Source organism: Embiotoca jacksoni, unplaced genomic scaffold, assembly GCF_022577435.1.
Source record: "Embiotoca jacksoni isolate LCO1_2020_lvr unplaced genomic scaffold, fEmbJac1.0.p SCAF_20, whole genome shotgun sequence".
NCBI classification, from domain to species: domain Eukaryota; kingdom Metazoa; phylum Chordata; class Actinopteri; family Embiotocidae; genus Embiotoca; species Embiotoca jacksoni.
Genome location: NW_027185341.1, coordinates 10,549,531 through 10,565,935, shown reverse-complemented (window position 1 = coordinate 10,565,935; position 16,405 = coordinate 10,549,531). Strand labels below are relative to the sequence as shown.

General features: G+C 42.9%; 2 protein-coding genes across 4 annotated transcripts in view; one reads left to right on the top strand and one right to left on the bottom strand.

The window, feature by feature from the left end:
• Positions 1–453: 453 nt before the first annotated feature.
• dhrs7cb (dehydrogenase/reductase (SDR family) member 7Cb) lies at positions 454–7,783 on the bottom strand. Its single transcript, XM_069156224.1, has 7 exons — positions 7,635–7,783; positions 5,856–6,012; positions 4,560–4,672; positions 2,699–2,909; positions 2,502–2,594; positions 1,538–1,699; positions 454–1,396 (listed from the first exon to the last, which is right to left on the bottom strand). Exons 2-7 carry the CDS (start codon positions 6,007–6,009, stop codon positions 1,191–1,193), a joined length of 939 nt encoding a protein of 312 aa, XP_069012325.1. The 5' UTR covers positions 6,010–6,012; positions 7,635–7,783; the 3' UTR covers positions 454–1,190.
• Positions 7,784–8,984: 1,201 nt separating this feature from the next.
• The window catches only part of mprip (myosin phosphatase Rho interacting protein), a 42,071-nt gene continuing 34,650 nt past the window's right edge, over positions 8,985–16,405 (top strand). For all 3 annotated transcript variants that reach the window (XM_069156223.1, XM_069156221.1, XM_069156222.1), the window contains exons 1-3: positions 8,985–10,008; positions 14,726–14,803; positions 15,088–15,153. In XM_069156223.1, coding sequence (XP_069012324.1) covers positions 9,886–10,008; positions 14,726–14,803; positions 15,088–15,153 — 267 coding nt within the window. In that variant the 5' untranslated portion in view covers positions 8,985–9,885. The remainder of the gene's footprint in view (positions 10,009–14,725; positions 14,804–15,087; positions 15,154–16,405) is intronic.

Sequence of the window (16,405 nt, the reverse complement as noted above, 5' to 3'; positions counted from 1 at the left end):
GATAAAGAGATAAAAATAGATGATCAACTATAGTGGTTACATTTTACAATCAGGTATTCAGATGCTTATAACATTCAAATCCTTATGGCCTTTCTGTCTTTCCATAAAGTTAAGGTATGTAAAAAATACACTTCATTACAGACATTAAGCAAATGTTGCAGCACATATGGCACTGCATCCTCTGCCTGTAAATCCCTGCAAATTCTAACACTAATTTAATCTGATCAAGTAAATATGATTCATGGTGAGTTGCATATTTGATGAAGATGGATATTTGTTACATTTCTTTGATTTGCTGTTTGTTTGTCGACATCTCCTCCACTTCCTAATTGTCCCGCTGTTAATCAGAATCGTTCCTTTTCCTCTTCTCATCACAGGTTCCTCAAAGTCAATCCATACGCAACATTTATCAAGTAAACAAAGTGCAATAAAGAAGAAAACAAAACAAAAAGATTCAGTTGTTTTCTTTTTACATGGAAGAGTGAAACAGCACAAACAAATAATTACAATAGAGGGTTTTCGAGTGACACTAAACATCCAGTTTGAGATTCTTCTGATCTGACCAGCTCTTATTGATGAAATGCAACACTGAATATATTATCAATATTTCGGATCACCCCAGGTCAGCCTTGATTTCATTTGAATTTTGTTTTATTTTATTTTGTGAGAGTGCAGCCACTTTAACATTGTGTTGCGCCAGCACTGGATTAACTCGCTGTTTATACAGTTAAATAACAAAGGTCTGTAAAAGAGTGGCAGCGGTGGGATGACCTAAAACATTGACTACACCTGCCTGTCATCAAGCAGCGGACACACAAGGTTTGCAACTAGTTAGTAAACATAGAGCCAGATATTTTTCTCAGGATATGGTGGAGACCAAAACAGAGCTAAAACAAGAATGAACACTGGACTTACACGTTTCTAATTATAAATTTGCTCTGAGTTTGCTGAGTGTGTAAGTAGGCAACTGTTTCCTGTTCCAGTAGCCACATCAACTTTATAAGATGATTTTGTATCTTCGTCTTGTTTCAAAGTTTAAGACTTGTATCATCTCAGCTTACAATGTGCTTTTCTGGTTATTACGCGACAGCCTGAAGCCTTCGGGACATACATTTACACATCTGGCATTTCCGAACAATCATTTGCCTTATTCCACATCTGTATGACTCCATTTTCTCTCTGCCTTCGTCCTACATCTGCTCAGCCAACCCTGAATCCTTCACTCCAGCAGCCAGCACGGCGAAGAGGAAGGGGGGGACGAGGGAGCGGAGGTAGAGGGCCACCCTGGGGATGGGGTGGGCCAGCACAACCTCCTTCCTCTTCCTGTTCACCATTTGCACAATCTCATTGGCCAGCTCTGACGGGCGCACGCCATGGGTCAACTGCCTTCTAACAACTGTGGAAAAAAGACAGATTTAGATTCAACCATGCACCACAGTGAAAGGAACACTGAAAGTCTTTGCGCATGTGTAAAGATTTGTTTTGTATTTTTACTCTTTCAGCTTCCTCAAGACATCAAACCAGTTATTTTACTCACATGCAGCCAGGGCGTTGACTTTAGTGGCGTGTTCCCTAACTGGCGGCAGGTCGGAGACGTTGATGAAAGTATGACTGACGGTGCTGACGACGATCCCGTACTCCTCCACTTCGGCCCGCAGGCAGTCGAAGAAGGCCTGCGCCGCATGCTTAGACGCGGCATCTGACAGACACCAACACAAACACACACATTCATCCAACAGAAAAGGTGTGATCAACCCAGAAAGACGTCTCATTCCAAACATCGCAAAGAGCATACTTCGTCTAATTATTGACTGTCTTGTAAGCTCGAAGCATTCTTGTGTGTTACAACATACTGTGAGAACAACAAGACCAATGTGTTTGAAAGCTCGGGAGGTTGTCAGAAATCTTTGCTCTGTTGGTCTGTACAATTCATGTAACCAACGATTTCCATAGAGACTCTTTCTTTAGTAGAAAGTAGATCCAAATTCAAATACTTTTTTGACTCCATAACATATTGATACTATCTTTTTGACACAACAGTTAATGTGGTCCCTGCTTATGTTTGTTTTTTTAATCATAAAGGAATTGCATGCTCACATTGATTTTGTATGTTATCACACCCCCCTAACATATACATATAAATACTTTATATATACATTGATATGCACTCAGTTACCAGTCTTTTAGGGACTAAAACTAATGTAGTCTAATACAACAGTTATGCAATAAAGCTTCCCTTCCTGAAGGTTATCAAGTTCAGTTTAGAAAGATCTTAATGTTATTTAGATTATCACTGATATAAATAGGGTGGACAAAATAATAGAAACACCTGTCAGTAATCAAAATGATCATTCAGTTGAACCAACACAAAAGAAGATATGTTTTAAGACTCTTGTATTAGATTGCATTTGTTTTAGCTGGATGCACCCAATGAACTGGCAACTGAATGATGACGCGACACTTCATCACAAAGGTCGCAGTGACTCTTGCTGGCAACTCACATGAACTTCTGAACGGGACGGCCAGTCGGCCCTGAATGCTGTTGACCAGGATTATGTGTCCTGATCTTCTTGAGACCATCGCTGGAAGAACACCTGCCGCATTATTCAGACATATCAGAATTAATATAATTAAGAACAGACAATTAAATACAACTGACGGCCTGTTCGGTGGTGATTTCCAGCAACATCCGGCCCACCTTTAGCCAAAGTGCTTGGTCCGAAGTAGTTAATGTCCATGATGTTTCTGTCCACTTCCAGAGAGACACTCTGAACTGGGGCTTTCAGCTTCATGCTGCTGTTGCAGATCAACACGTCCACGTAGCCGTAACACTCCATCACCTCCACCACCACGTCCTCTACGACGTCCATATCACTGAAGTCCAGGATCACCAGCTTAGGGGCAAACGTCTGGGGAGAGACAAGTGTTACTTCACTGTGTGAACAATATGTCCTGGTCCCGGTCAGAAGAAACAATACATTTCACGTTTCAGGGATTTCTTTAGATTAGAAGATTGATACCATATTTATGTCCGTAAGATAAATATTAAGATAGGTGATTATCTTAGTGTAGCATAAAAACCAGAAGGACAGATGTCTCTGTCCAAAATTTAATTATTATTAGTTTAAAATCTGTTCAAAAACAAACCTGTAAAATTTAAGTTTTTGCTCTTATGGATAGTTACTTAATGACACCTTTTCTTGCTCACAAACTAAATATGTCAGAAAATAATCAACTTAAGAGTATTTTTGTGTCTTTGTTGACATCTTTAAACAACGTGAAATTTGTATTTTCCTCATTTCTCACCTTGAGTATATTATAAAGCTTTATCAGTACATGTTAAAATGGCACTTACTGATAGCACTTTGTAGTTTGGCTTTCTTGAAGAAATTGTATTTTCTTGATTCCTGTTGTTCTGGGTTTTGTACCCTCATGGTTGAAATGCACTTATTGTAAGTCACTTTGGATAAAAGCATCAGCTAAATGAAATGTCATGTAATGTAAACAAGTATTTGCCTTTTTTTTTTTTTTTTTAAATAACTTTAGATTAACAGGTTTAAAGATGTTTTTTGTGCAAAAATGATAGATTGTTATAAAAAGACAGATTTCTTAAATAATTTGGTACGTGGTAACTCGGAAATATGTCATTATTACATTAAAATATCTTTTTACAGTGTGACAAAGATGTTAAGGGGGAAACGGAGCTGTTTTGGCATCACTGGCAGTAATAGACTGCAAACATCTAGGGCCTATAGGCACATGAGGGCCTGTAGATGCAGCTGTGGGACAAGAAAGGTAAGTGAGCTCTGACCGCCAGTCAATGATAATCCCAAGGAAAACAAGTAACCAACTGTAAACAGAAATTAATTTGCTTTGTGTCAGCTGTATACATAGATGTTTGCTTTTCTTCCTGTCTTCACATCTGCTCAGCTCTGTATGCAGAAGACACATGGAGGACAGTGTGCTGTCAGACAGGACATCCTGCTATTGTGTTGACCAGAGGAAGTGTTGATCTGGGAGGTGGTGACAGAGCAGGATCACGATAAAAACAAGAACAGAACCTGATATGCTCTTTCTTACACTTCAAACCCACCGTGTCATGTCAGTGTCACACGTTCATTCCTGCTGGTTATCTGACAGACTTTTGTGGTATGGAAAGGACTTTGCTCTCTCTTAACCCTCATGTTGTCCTTGGATCAAAATGACCCACAGTTGTGTTCAACCAAGTTCTATTTTATTTCTATATTTTTATATTTTTTGGGGACCATTGGTCATCATTCTTTAAAGAAACCCTCACAGCCTCCTTGTCACCAATGATCCCAAAAAATATGAAAATAAAATAGAACTTGGTTGAACACAGCTGCAGGTCATTTTGACCAGAGGACAACAGGAGGGTTAAGAACTGCCAAAGTTTCCAGCATAAATGAATAGACATGAGGTCGTGTTTACTGGAGCAGCCATAGTGAAGGATTTGTCATTCAGCCACCATATAAACAGATTAATGGTGTTGGCTCATAAGAGTTTACTCTGACACATGCTTATTTATTTTATTTCCTCACCTCTCTGGGGTCTGCGTCACTAATCAGAGAGTCATACAGAGACTCCAGCTTATCCCAGCTCGTCCCACACAGGATCAGCCGGGCGCCACCCTTATGGAAGAGATGGGCACACTCTGAACAGGAAGAAGAAAACATGCTGAATAACTATCAATTCATTTAAAGGAGTTGTTTGACATTTTGTGAAATAGACTTGATGGGCTTCCTGTTGGCCATTAGATGAGAAAATGTATGTCATGGGCCGACAGCCAGCTGCTGATGAGCTAAGCTTCACTTGAAGACTTAAAGTTAGCCTGGCTCTGTCCTAATAAAGACAACATGCCTAACAGCCCATCTAAAACTCACTGATCAAAATTATATATTGTAATGCAGGTTTATGTAATACTGTGAGCAGTGTAAGGCAAAGCAACCCTCAGAGAAGAAAACACATGAATTGCACGTGCAAAAACTCGTGTGATCACATGACAACATACACATGTGAAACCCATGAGAAATGTGTTTTTTATAGCATAAGGTGTGAAGTCAATGCAGATTCCCATGAAAACTTTTCCATATATTTTCCCCCATGTTATCACATGTTGCATCATGTGGTAAACATGTCATACATGTGATCAATTGTGTCCCATGTGGACTACATGGGAAACTCATGTGTTGTTTCTGTAAGGGAACTCAACACTCTTCCCCCAGCTCATGGCTTCGTGGCCACGAGCCTTCTGAAGCATTTCAAGTGTCTGTTGCTGATTTCTCCACTTTGACACGAAATGTGATGAACACTCTTCAATCAAGTACATCATGAAATCATAAATGCACATGTACCAGTGGTCCCAAAACACATCTAACACAGGTGCTGATCTTAATCAAATTACTCATGACAGTTATTGCTTCCCTCTGCTCAGTGATCAGTACTGTGCTCTGCTTGGTTTGTGTGCATCAGAAAGAGTCTCAGAACTTTTAGATTTCATGTGCAAGTGTAAAATGTTTGGACAGAATTAGGCTTCTTCACGCTGCCAAGACAAACTAAGCTAAGCTAAGCTAACTGGCTGCATGCTAAAAATTCAAATTTAGGGGATTTGTCTGTCTCCATTAATTAATAAAATTTTGCCTTTTATACAATAATAATTAAATGACAAAAATCCAAGGTTCTCATTTACCATCTAAATAAATTGCTCTTATCGCTGCTGAAATGTCATTGAATCTTCTTTTGTGTGTCATTGTGCTGAAACTAACAAAGGTGAAAACAAACCCTCTGTGGCAATCAAAGTAAAGTTAAATATTAAGAACACAAGTCGGATCATTTACCAGTCCCCACCCCGGACACAGCATCGGTGATCACCACCACTTTGTTTCGCACTAAGGACTTGGACATGAACTGCATGACCTCATGATAGATGTAGTACACCCCCGCTGCCACGATGATCAGCAGGGGTAACACCATCACTGACGGCAGGCCCATGTTCTGCAGAGGAGAAAGCAGAGTGATCAGTGGGGGGAATAACTGCACACCAAGTGACCTGCATTAGCAGAGTCAGCAGTCTGTGCTGACAGGACAACTCGGATCAGGTTTATGTCTCCCAAAGTGTGGCTTAAAACTATCACAGTGTCGGTAACAACATGTTAATCCTATTTAAAGTCAGTGCAGGAAACGTCAATTTCTGAAAGCTGAAAATCTTTAAACTCTGTTCTTTATCTAAAGCTTCTCTTCAGTGTTTGGTATTGATTCAATCACAGAAACCAAAAAGGGTTTTGTTTTTAATCATGATTTCATCAGTGCCTTTCAGGTAAACAGTCTGTGTTGATCAAATTCAGCACTATCTGTCAGAAGCAATCATGTATGAGGCAGTATAACCTCCTAAATGTGTTTCCACAACGACACAGAAGTAAACCTGAGGACACTTCTCTGTATCATGTGTCCTTCCCAGTCGACACAGCTGGTAAAATATAGGTCAAGTTCCAACCTATGGTACGGCTGCATGTGCATTTTAAAGCAGTAGTTGGAAGTTGGTTTTAAAAAGTAAGCATGTTTGCTTTCTTGCCAAGAGTTAGCTGAGACTGACACCACTCATACGAGACGTATGAGAAGAGAACAGCCAGTTAGCTAAGCTCCATGTTTTCTTATTATTATGTATAACTCCAAATAGTCAGTATTTTATGTTGATATCTTTTTGTACATATATAGCTGCATGTTTTTGTTCTGGAATAAAGATTGAATAAACAAATAAACAAAAAAGTAGGAAAACTGGAAACAGAGGGAAGCACATCTAAATTTCACAAATTACTCATGTTATGTGAATTGGAAAACCACGTGTTTTTGTTTTTAAGAAATAAACAGGATGTAAAATGTTAATTAGGGAAGTTTAGAGGTGCTAGTAGGTGGATTTGAGTAATTTAGGACAGAGCCAATCTGTTTCCTCTGCCTCCAGTCTTTGTGCTAAACTAATTTAATCAGTGTGCTCATCCAGTTTCCTATTTTCTGTAAAAACATGAGGGGTATTTATCCTCTCATCGAACTCTTGTCTGAAAATACTAATAAAAATACTTCCCAAAAACTAGTGCTTTATTATGCCGGATGATTGTAAACTGGGCATTTGTACTGTCCAGTGTTCACACATCAAAAGACACTTACAGGCCAACATATTAGCGCTGTATCCGTTTTGACTGTGACAATCGCACAATCTTTGGTTTTCTGCTCCAAATGTGTTGAGCCTGGAGGCTGGGCTAACACACTGACCATGTAAAGTGAGTTTGAGGAGAACAGCTAAATATATTCTGGCCACGGTGCCGCCACAGAATGTTTAACACTCTGTCATCACCAGGATATGTTCATAGGATACCCCGAGGGGGGCAACCAGGGAGACTCACATTTATCCACGATGAATGACCTTACTTGTCCTGCTTTACTTGGGAAAATACTTTAATCCACATTAAAACTCCTGGTGACTCCAGACATCCCATTTCCAGCTCAGCCCCATGTTTGGACTGACACATGATTGAGGTTAGCCAGCTTGGGAGAGCACATCTACAGACACAACACACACACACCTACACACTTGTAATCTGTGTTATTATTGGTTCACTTACAGCACGGACAAGGAGCTAATCCTTCAGCAGGCCTGGCTGTTGTGTTTCTCTGGGTTTAGTTAGGTAACAGAGGCCCTTCTCCTCCCGTTGTGTCCCTCGTCCATTCACAAAGCTCTCTTCCTCTGTGTGTCCGACCCGCTGCTGTCCACTGGAACCTGCTGCTTATAATAGCCTCCGCTTGACTTGGCCATTAATAAACACACATATGCACAGTATCTGAGGCATGTTTCCCTGTTGCCAGCATGAAGGGATGGAGCACGAGTGTCAGATTCACCAAATGTTTGCATTGTACTGCTGTTTGAGGCCAGTTATTTAGTCATTTTGTACAACTGATAAATTACACTGCTATTAATACATTAAAAAAAAAAACTTGATTAAGAGGGACAGAAAATGTCATTAGACTTTCCCACCTCGACAACAACAACAGAATAATTTATCAGTGATAGTAAAATAGTTAATAACATATTATCATATTATAATATATATATATATAGGCAACAGCAGCCTTTGTCTGCTTCATGAGCACTTTTGATACTTGAATTTAAATGTAAATGTATTTTACTTTAACATTTGTACAGAAGTGGTGGAAGAAGCGTTCAGATCCTTTAATTTAGCACTGTGAAAAGGTTGAGCTAGTTTGAACTACTTTACAGTTTGAGGTGATTACTGAGAGAGGAAAGAAGTTTCAGATCAACCAATCTGTTGTCAGTTTTTTTGACTTTTTCTGTGATCTTTGATTTTTGGTGAGATCATTTGAACATCTACTGAAATGAAACGATGTGAGAAGTTTCAGAGGGAAAATCACCATTTGGTGGAGATGACAAACTTAAATTGTTAAATAAATGTAGTGGAGTAAAAAGTACAACATCTCCCTCTGAAATGTAGTGGAGTGGAAGAACAAAGCTATATTAAAATGGAGTTAAGTACAAGTACCTCATAATAGTACTTTAGTACAGTTCTTGTGTAAATATACTAAGTTTCTTCCCACCACTGTCTACACTGAAGTATCCTAAAATTTGAATGCAGGACTTTTATTTGTAACTGAGTACTTTTACAATGCTATCGAATTGCACATTTTTATAAAAAAAAAATAAAAATAAAGAGTTTAAAATGTGAAAATGGTTTCATTCCCCCCCCCCCCCCCCCCCCCCTCCCGATATTTTCACAACTTACAGGCCATTGGTAAAGTTACTAATAATTAAAAGTTGATCTGTGAACTGGCCAGTGTTCAATAACCGTGTTCTCTCTGTGGGCGGCGACAGTGAGCAGTTATCGCGAGACCCCCGAGATCTCCAGGAGCCCGTGTCCTCTCTCCCTCTCTCTCCCTCTCTCTCCCAACCAGGCTCGTTATGGAGCCAACCCCGAAACACGGCTTCTGCCATCTGTGACTGGCCGAGAGGTTGCGTGCCCTGCGTGCAGCGTTTCTACCCGGGAGAGAAGCACTGGGAGCGTTGTTTTTGTTGTTTTTTGGGGGGCCGACTCTTCTTCTTTTTTTTTTTTTTTAAAAGTCCAGTTGAAGACGGGAGCCAGGAGAGCGTCTCATTAGCCAGCCTATCTGCGCGCTAGCTAGCCGAGCCGAGGAGCGCTGGATGAACTTCGCGTGGACCGACTGCTGCGGCGGGGATCGGAGTCTGCTGTCCGGCTGCAGGCTGTCTTTCGGGTTGGCTCCTTCACGCGGTATCGTGCTGTTACTCAAAGGACACTATCGGTCCGGAACCTGAAGGTGCTAACTGTGCAAATGTTAATGTTGTGGGTTTACGCCGTCACGGTATTGATCTGGAAACCCGCTGGCGAGCTAACAGGATATTAGCCTCCTTCTCGCCGCTCCGCTTTGTGGTCGCAGGCCGCGGACCGAAACGCTTCATCACCGCGGACCGAAACGCTTCATCACCGCGGACCGAAACGCTTCATCACCGCCCGGTGATGAGAAGAAGGCTGGCTTGATGGCAGCTAATTATTTATCGAGAGGCAGCAATTGGATACAGACAAACAGACAAAAGAAGCGTTTGCTTTGAACCTCGTCCCGAACAATTCAACTCCTGTTTGGGCTTTTTCTGGGTTTTTTTCTTTCTTTTTTTTTTTTTTCCTTTTTTTTTTTTCTGGTACTCGAAAATGCGTCGGAGTGCCGGAGCTTTTTCTAAGTTGAGATAGAAGAGGTTCAGAAGAAACCAGCGGGATTACAACTGCGCTGCTGATTAAAGATCCTGCAGAGAAACGACCCCAGAGAGTTTAAAAAAACAGGAGAAATATCATGTCTGCCGCTAAAGAAAACCCATGTAGGAAATTCCAGGCGAACTTCTTCAACAAAAGCAAATGTCAGAACTGCTTCAAACCACGAGAGCTGCATCTGCTGACGGATCAGGATCTCACCCAGGTAAGCAAAGCGAGGACGATTAGATTGCTCAACGCCTTTAATAGTTTAAAGACCAGCTGAGACGATCCTGTTCACGATGCGCTGCTGCTGCCAAACTTTGGAAAGTGAAAAATGATTATAGGCTGCGGGCTATTTGACCAGATGATTAATCTTATGGGAATGTAGGCTGACGACAACATCATTGTAAGCTTTAATATCTGTTATATTAGAAGTTGAAAAGGGAGCCAGCAGCCCTCCTGGTGATTAGACTTCCAAGTTGAGTTGTAATGATCAGCAGGATGTCATTAAATACAGTCTCCTCTCAATCTGATGCAATCAAGCAACAGTGCGGTTACAGCTATGATGTGGAGAAAGCTGTGGCTGTGTTTGTTTTGGATGAATCACAAGACATCTATGGTTCCTTCACTTCTTCCTTCAGCCTTCTATCTCTTTCCATGTGGCTGAGTCACCGCTGGGGAAAGTGGATGTCTTTGGGCTCTAATAGCTCCATTTGCTGTTAGTTTGGTCGCCGTGATTGATTTTGTAACGCTGGGCTGTTGTTTAGCTGTGGTTGTTTGTTTTCAGTGTTTCCCCCAGGCAGAGTAGAGACCACTACGGGCACTACGTGGAGGTTAACGGGGACCTGAATGAAGAGCACGATGAGCGGAGCGAAGACGACGTGAAGCTCCATTCAGCGGTGCTCTTATTATGAGCATGTTTTTTGAGGCTCTCTTTCTCTCTCAGATCATTAGTTCAGTCTCTGTTGTATCCTGTAATTGATCCCAGACCGTGAGGCCCAGATGGGTCCTTGAACAAGGCTTAAGAGCCAAAACAGCAACGTCAGCATCCTCTTCTCCTCTGCCAGTGTGTGGGGGCACGCACTTGCTTTTCTTTTTCAAAAGTGTGTATCGCTTTCTGCACCGAGTTTACTTCAGGTTAACCCTTCAGACTCCCGGGTCAGGGGAGACTGGCTGTGGCTGCATTACTTCCACCGGGCCCACGCTGATCTCCCACGGGTCATATGACGACACCCAGAGAGGCTTAGAGAGGTTCGCCATCCATCCTCGCTCATCACTGTTGTCCCAGTCACCCACAGGCTTTTGAACATGTCCCCAGTCTGTCAGCTATCCAAACAGTTTGCAGGGAGCTCAGTTGCAAAAGCGGGTTTTGTGTGGATTCTATCTGGACAGTCCTCAAACCAGCTAGCGCGACGCACCGGGCCATTACTGGCCTAAAGCAGTATTATGTAACCGCACATAAACAGTGTTAAACGTCTGAGCCTCGTTCAACAGGTCCGAGGTGAGAGTTAGGATTTGTAAAGTGTTCCCAGTGTTCAGAAATTGCTGCAGTCTGCCTGAGGAGATAAACTCAATAACCCAGTGAAAAGAAAGCTGCGGTAAATCTGTGTAATGCTGTTAAAACACCATGAATAGGGGATTTGGCTAAGTGAATTTCAGTCCTAAATTAAATGCAAGTTATTCAGGCTTAAAGGGAGCTGGAGATTGAAAATGCAGCTTTGAAACGGATTGTCTGCATTGAAAAGTTATGCGAAGGAAAGAGAGCTGAATGTCTGAAGGACAGTGTCCAATATAAACAATGTCTCTGTTCAACACTGCTGGGATACAAGGTGGGCTGGGGGAGGGGCTACGGCTGGAGCCCCAGTGATTTCTTTTATTACAGTCAGTGTGCTCCAAAAAGCTGTTTTATATTTTATTTCCCCGTGAGTTCCCTGTCTGTTGTCACGGTTTTCACTCGGCCACATGAATCATTTGTCCTCGCAGAGTGGAGACGGCGGTCGGGCCAGGCGGTCTCTCCCCGTTGGAGAAAAGTGATCACGCTGTCCGGGAGGGGAGGTGGGAGGCAGGACAGTGATGGAGGACACAGGCAGGGCGAAGGTTTACACTCGTGTGGGAGGGACGGAGAAATACAAGCAGGGATGTGATGGGACCTGAGGAGTGGGAGCAGGAGTCAGCGGGGGAGAAAGGAAGTGTGGGGTTGGGAAATCAGAGTCGAGTTTCCTCGTGGCCACTGCTCAACATCCCACCGTGCGAGGTTACGATCGAGCATATGTCTTCAACACAATCCCAAATGTTCCCATGCAGCTAATGACTGCAGGCGGCGCCCGGGACTCAAAGGTTAGCGCTCATATTCGTGGGTCTGTCCCGGCGAGCAAAGAGTGTCTGTGAAGGAGTACGTAGATCTGGAAATGCTGGTCTCTTCAGATGCGTTTCTACTGAAGGAAGTCTCTCTTGGGAACAGGAACCTTTTGAAGAACTCGACATTAAGCTCCGGGGAGATAGTTTCACCCCTGAAACAGTTCCTGCTCAGGAGGGTAGTACTTTCTTGAGATTTCAAATGCACTCTGGGTTTCTGTCGGCATCTTTAAAAACCTGCACAGGTTAGTTATAGTTTGTGGCCATTTAAGGGGATCTACTGCCAGAAATGGAGTATAATATTCATGATTATGTTTTCTTTAGTGTGTAATCACCTGAAACTAAAAAGAGCCCTTCCTATCTAGACAGGGAGTTTCCATGGAGCCCGCCATGTTGCTCTGCCACACAGTCGCCCAGAACAGACACAGCAGACACCAGCTCCAGAAAGGGCCCGTTGCATTTTTATGTTACATGTTACTTGGTTTGTGAACTACCGTTAGGAAATCTTGAGTTCAGATTTTGTCCGGCGCCATTTTCTTTGACCCGAGCGGTTTGGAGCCGGACGTGACCATATTTGGAAAGCTGGGGGGGGGGGGTGGATCTGACTCAGTCTGATTGGAAACCCGACAATACTACGTCCCGCCCACCGATAGCGTAACCTGACTGCACCACAGGCCTGTCAATCAAACAGCCCACAAACACGGCTTTTTGAAGCTTATTTTATAATTAAAGACGGGATTAATTTTAGATGAACGGTCAGGAAACTAATAAGAAGGACTGACTTTAGCTAAAAACACCGAAATAACTCGTGGAGAAATTGTATTGACTTAGAATTTCATGAGAGAAGTTGAATGGGAGTCAATGGAGCCGGAGGAACTTTCCCTCCTGTCCTGGACTCACTCGCTTCATGTTGCCAGAGGTTGCGTACTTCTGTGTAACAGCAACGTTAAGACGCCAACATTTTGTCATACGTCGAGGTGATTGCTCATTTCACATGTCACTAAAGCCCATCACACAATACTGTGCAGTCAATGATATAATTATGTTTATGCTGCCAAGTGCTGACTCAATTATAGAAGTGATTGGAGGTTGGCCCAGGAAGACGTTTTAACCGTTGTTAGACAGCAGTGATCACTGAATAGTTTTATAGTTGCTGAGCAGCAGAAAGATGTTATTGAGAACAGCTGTACTGTGTAAAAATATATTAAACATGAATTATCACAGAGCATCTCAAAGCACCTGAATTATTCACCAGCACATCGTTAAGGTGCTTCTAAAATTTTCACCGCTCGTTTTGCACCACAATAATCCGTTTGTGTGAGTTCTGACAGGGAAAACCAGTCACTGTAATTTCTTCACATATTTTGGTGATGATCAAAGATTCAGCGCGTCCCGCTTCATCCTCTACAGATGTTTGAGGCACAAAATCCAGGGACTCTGCCTCGCTTGAAGCGTTGCCTAATTTATTTTCCGTATAAAATGTAAATAAATGTACAGCGACAGTCACAGTTTATTTGCTCCCTCAGCTCTGCGCCGATCAGCCACGACGCTCATATCACCGCAACCTTTCTAGCAAGTGTGCATTTTATAAGTTTCCCTCATTAGTTTGGATGTTGGCACAGATGACAGGCTCTCTGGGAGAAAGGGAAGCAGTGCTCCATCTTTGACGGGTGATGCTGTGTTGTTCACAATATGATAAATGGAGGGAGTTTGTGTATTTTTCTCGGTGCATGTTCTTGCTCCTCATTTCAGAAACAGCTGCTCCCAGTTTTCACCCCTCGTCCCTCCTCTCCGTCCCGTTCATGACGTCACGACACGAGTGACATCATTTATCATCCTTTGTCATATTCCCCAGACTGATTTTGATTTATGCGTTTCCCAACACGCTTCCCCTGCAAAGTAACCTCTTAATGGGTTCAGCTCATCAAAACTGCCTTCATGGTGCACGTCCATGCAAGTTCAACCAGGCATGTATAGATTTATGGCAGGCATGCAGTGACATGGAGCGGTTTACATGGCCGGTATTAGAATAGCAGAAGAATAATTGGATCCTTTTACCTTCCAGCAGATGCGTTTTTAGGTTGGACGTGTGGAAGTAGTGGTGGGCGGAAGTGAGAGCTGCTCGCTAATGGTTAACGCTCACGGCTGAAAGATCTTCGGTGTTAATGGAGAGCAGAGAGCCGTCGATTTGAGAGCCGACCTGCTGCCCAACGAGAGCAGGCGCCGCGTTTCTACATTCAGAAGTCAAATGCTGTGTAGATGTGCCGTGTTTGTTTTTGAGTCAGTCAGTCAGTCAGTCAGTCAGTCAGTCACAGTCTGTCATGCTGGTCTCGTCTGCTGTGGGAAAATGGGTTAAAAAAAAAAAGAAAGAAAAAAAAAGAGGCACTCAGGCGTGTCATCAAATCGAGTTGATCACACCAGAAGTCTCAGAGGCAACATCTGGATCCCAAAAGCGTTCTCTCTCATATTTACACAATCTGTCTCCTTCCCATCCCCCATCAGCTCACACTCTCTTCCACTTTTAATGATTACCTAAATTGCTGTTTTTTTGTTTTGTTTCCTCCCCCCCCCCCCCTCTTTTACAGGCTAAACCTATTTACGGTGGATGGCTGTGCTTGGCCCCTGAGGGAACTGACTTTGACAATCCTATGCAGAGATCCCGGGTAAGAGCCTGTATCGGCCTGCAAATGGGTTTACTTTGAATGGTTGCACAAACTTTTTAACGGGCATGTATACACCAATACTTCTCCTTAAATAACCGAAATATCCTGTCGTAGCAATAATGAACAAACTGCTACTGCAGTTTCTTATGAAATCAGAGAAACGGAGGCTAAATACGACTACTTCAATGAGATGGAGAAAGTGTCTGTGCTTTCCTTGGACTCATAAAACCTGCTACTTTAGCTCAAGTGTGGGCTCTTCTGACAGCATGTGTTCCTCCTGACAGAAATGGCAACGGAGATTCTTTGTGCTGTACGAACATGGCTGTCTGCGCTTTGCCTTGGACGAATCGGTGAGTAGCGCATCTTGTCCACTCTCTCCTCTCCTTAAGTGTGTTCGCTTTCAAAGTCGCATCAAGTTAGCGCTGGGGGGGGGGGGGATTACTTCTCTCCGTTAATGCTCCTGCGGTGTGAGGTTAGTGCTCTTAAACACAGAACAGGAAAACTAGTCAAGAAGCACTGAACGTGAACTTGGATTTGAAATGTAAAACTAGTTTTTGGTTGTAAAATGGTTTTGTGTGTGCTCGCTGGGAGACGCGTACACTTCATGAACTGAAGGTAGGGATGGTGCCAGTAGATCGTGCTGCAGGAGGCACTCGCAGCAAAAACCTGATTTACCCGAAATGGATGCATCGTTTTCAGTCTATTAATCCATGCGCTCATAAACTTGAGTCCAGGTTGCACGTGGTGTTCGATAGACGGTTTGGAAGCTGTTTGTTAGCATGTTACAGCCACTAACTGCTGTGTTGCATTGAGGTTCTTGTATGTCTGTTGGATTCAAATCAGACCTGCTAAGTGCTCAAACTCTCTGTTAACAGGTCTTTCTAGCATTACCTATTATAACTGGTGGTTTTTCTTTTCAGATTTGACTAAAGGCGCCATTACTTCCCAACTCCATTCACTGTTTGTGCCCCCCCCCCCACCCCCCCCTAGTTCCCTTTATACAATTTCTATAGTGCACATTATGGACAGCGCACGCAGCTGGTGGGCACTTTATACGGTTTGTTTGAGCTTAGAATCACGTGTGGTGCTGGAACTAAAAACATGTGGTGCAGGCTTAATAAAACGTGTATATGCCCGGCACATTTCCATGGAGCATTATTTCATAGTGGGTTCCCATGTTTGCTTCTGCAGCGCTGGATGTGAAATGATGATAAGTGTTCTCAGATCTCAGGATGTCAGGAAAACGGATCCTTCGGTACCAAGTCGAAAAGACGACGGTACGGTAGAGGCTGTAGATACGGTAGATAGTGGACGATAGAAATAACACGCAGAGCGGCAGCATCACGTGCAGCTGCAGCAACAGGTCAGCTGCAAAACACTGATTCATGTACAGAAACATTTAGTGTTTGAGCAGATGATCGGGGCCAAGTTACAGAATGAACACAGTGTCACGGAGCATTTGCTCTCGAAACTCAAATCAAGAACCGCAGGATTTCAGTGGTTTTGGTCGCGACTCCTGAATTTCTGGTATTGTGACATTCGTATTCAGAAGGTGACAAGGATCTTACAGGTTCCTCTGACACATGGTTACAAAAACAAAAA